General features: G+C 40.7%; 1 protein-coding gene across 1 annotated transcript; it reads left to right on the top strand.

The window, feature by feature from the left end:
* LOC105133516 (uncharacterized) lies at positions 1–2,911 on the top strand. Its single transcript, XM_011037553.1, has one exon. It carries the CDS (start codon positions 853–855, stop codon positions 2,473–2,475), a length of 1,623 nt encoding a protein of 540 aa, XP_011035855.1. The 5' UTR covers positions 1–852; the 3' UTR covers positions 2,476–2,911.

Raw genomic sequence — 2,911 nt, 5'->3', positions numbered from 1 at the left:
CACCAAGAAACGGTGAGTCTATCGTTTCATGATGTACCTCCTCAGATAAAAACAATTGCTGCGATGGGACAATCCTAGTCTATGGGTGCAGCAGAAGGGCAGGTGGATTTTATCTAAAAATAAAATGGGAAGTGGTTTAATAAATACTAATACCATAACATGAATCGAAAAGCAACTCTGACAATTTACTTCAATCACAAGCAATCACATGATCAAATCCCAAATCATTTTGTGGCCAAAATTGTCCCTATCCAATGCAAGCGAGTACAGTTTTATGCGGATTTTAAGCTCACCAGCGAGTATGACTCCATTCCTATAACTTGGCTTCCTTTCCATGCAAGGGTTTCTCTCCTTGTAAATACTTACAAGGTCATTATATTAGAGAGAGGGAGAGAGGGAGAGAGGGAGAGAGGCTTCCTTTTGTTTTTCTGTGGCTTCTTTGTGCATTTTGGCATTTTCAAAGCAGAGTCATAAAACCCATCACTTTCACTTCAATTTCTCTCTCGCATTGCATATGCTTGCAAAGAAACTACTCCACCAGAGAGGCAGAGCAATAGAACAGGGGCAAGGGATCACTCTTTGTATGGGCTTTTTAACTTTTCTTAATTGGCTTGATTAGATCACAAAAACCCACGCCGTCCCCTCTTTTATCCCTTCTAAAACCAAGACTTCACAAAACTAGGCTCTAAATTTAGGTTCTTTTTCATCTGGGTTTCGTTGACTCCTCTGTTATTCCCCAACTTTCTGGTGTGTTTGTTTCCCTGATTGTCAAAGAAGTATCTTTTGCCATTTTTCTTGAGAAATTTGAGGTTTTGCTTGGTTTCTGATCTGGGGTTTCTTTTGTTTGCACAAATGAAGAAGAATCAAGAAAAGGTGCACGTATGCAAGTTATGCAAGAAGAGTTTCTTGACCGGGAAAATGTTGGGTGGTCACATGAAGATTCATGGAGCTAGAAAATCAATTAAAGAATATGTCAAGTTTGAAAGCAACAACATGGGTTCTGAATGTCACGGCCTAAGAGAACAGCCCAAGAAATCTTGGAAATTCTCAGGCTTGAATCATGATGGTAGTGTTTCAATGCAAGAAACAGCGAAATGTAGAGTCTGTGGCAAAGAATTTGGGTCGCCAAAATCCCTCCATGGCCACATGAGGCATCACTCTGCTAAAGAAAGGAAAGGAGTTTACTGTGAAGAATGTGGCAGAGGGTTTCTGTCATTGAAATCTCTAAGCAATCACATGAGGCTGCATCATAAGAAGTTGAGGGTCTCAAGTTCAGGGCCTAATCTGGTTGTTATGGCCTTATCTGCTACTGAGACTGTGAATCTTGTGAGAAGAAAGCGATCTAGCAGAATGAGATGCAAGATTACTCCCAATTCTTCTTTTTCTAGATCGAATGAATCTGTATCTGGTTTTGATATTGAGCAAGAAGCTGAGGAGGTGGCTATCACATTGATTATGATGTCTAGGGGTGAATGTAATGGGTTTGATTCGTTGTGTCAAAGTAAGCGAATTAAGAGAGGTGAGGGTTATCATGGTTTTGATGGTAATGGATTTGTAAGGCCAAAGAAAACCGGAGAGTATTATTTAGATTCTTGTGATTTGGATTGTAAAATTAGTATATCTAGTGGTGCGGCAAATCAAGTTAGATTGGAAGTTCCCATGGAGAGTTTTCATAAGGATGTTGAATCCAAGAGCCCTCAATTGGATGACGAATCAGTTGAATTCTGTGGTAATGAGATAGAGAAGGGAGGTCACGGTGAATTGATTACCAGTTGCACTGTAGCTGAATCAAGTCTAGATCTGATGGGAGGAGTTGGATTGGACGCTGCTCGTTTGGGATTTCAGAAATCTATTCCAATCAAGCAAGCAAGCTTTGATGCTTCTGATGCGGAGATGGGACAGGATGCTCGCCTTCAGATGGTAGTAACTACAGATTCTGATATCACGGAAAGTCCGAGCAAAAAAGGTAATTTCAGGTGCAGAATCTGCAATAGAAACTTCATCAGTTATCAGTCACTTGGGGGTCATCAAACATTCCATAGAAAGAGCTCCATAGGGTTGAAGACTGATAGCTGCAAAAGGGATATCCAGGCTATTTTTTCTCCTGAAACTAAGGCTACAGGAAAACTTGTCAAGATTGACTGTATTCAGGAATCAGTGAAGCAGGAAACTGATGGAGTCATTGTAAAAGATTGCGAGTCAAAGGAGGGTAAGGAGCACAAATGCCCAATCTGCTTTAAAGTTTTTCTTTCCGGCCAAGCTTTGGGAGGTCACAAAAGGGCTCATTTTCCTAAGGCCAGAGAAGAACAGAACATTGCAGTGAACCGAGAGGTTTCTGATATCTGTAATGTTTTCACTATTAATGTCCCATACACAGCTGCTCCAGAGGTCAGTAATGATGTTCGGTGCGAGTCATGGTGGCCTGCCAATTCCCACAAGCATGAGCCACTGGTGGTGGGTCTTATAGCCAACTAAGATGCGTAATGATGCCTATACCTTCCTTCTTAAGAGTTTCAAGAATGTAGAGACAGGATGGTGCATTTCATTTCTGGTTCAAGGATAGTTCATTCAGAGGTAGATTCTCTTAGCTACTGTCGCTTAGAAAGTCTCAATTGCACAAACGTGGTTTTTGCTTCCTTTTCCTTATAATTTCATCTATGAACAGAAGAGGCTTCATTGTTGAGAATCTGAAGCTCATTGGCCAATTCTCTACGGAATTTTGAGTGGTGTAGGAGGACTTGTTTTGCTTCCTTTTCATTGTTGTTTTCGTACTAGTATGCCAATCGGAACAGATGAACAGAAACGTTATTGTTGATCTAGACCGATTTCCCAATTTTTGTCTACCATTCTTTTGTAGTAATGGAGAACAGAAAGCAGTTCTAGAAGCATAAAATCTCAGTAGTTTGGTTTA

This window comes from Populus euphratica, unplaced genomic scaffold (assembly GCF_000495115.2).
Source record: "Populus euphratica unplaced genomic scaffold, PopEup_1.0 scaffold129.1, whole genome shotgun sequence".
Lineage (NCBI taxonomy): Eukaryota > Viridiplantae > Streptophyta > Magnoliopsida > Malpighiales > Salicaceae > Populus > Populus euphratica.
The sequence above is the reverse complement of the archived record's forward strand: the minus strand, read 5'-3'. Positions and strand labels throughout refer to the sequence as shown.

Bases quoted from the DNA above. Each gene is read 5' to 3' on its own strand.
- LOC105133516 (XM_011037553.1), top strand. From the start codon at position 853: ATGAAGAAGAATCAAGAAAAGGTGCACGTATGCAAGTTATGCAAGAAG.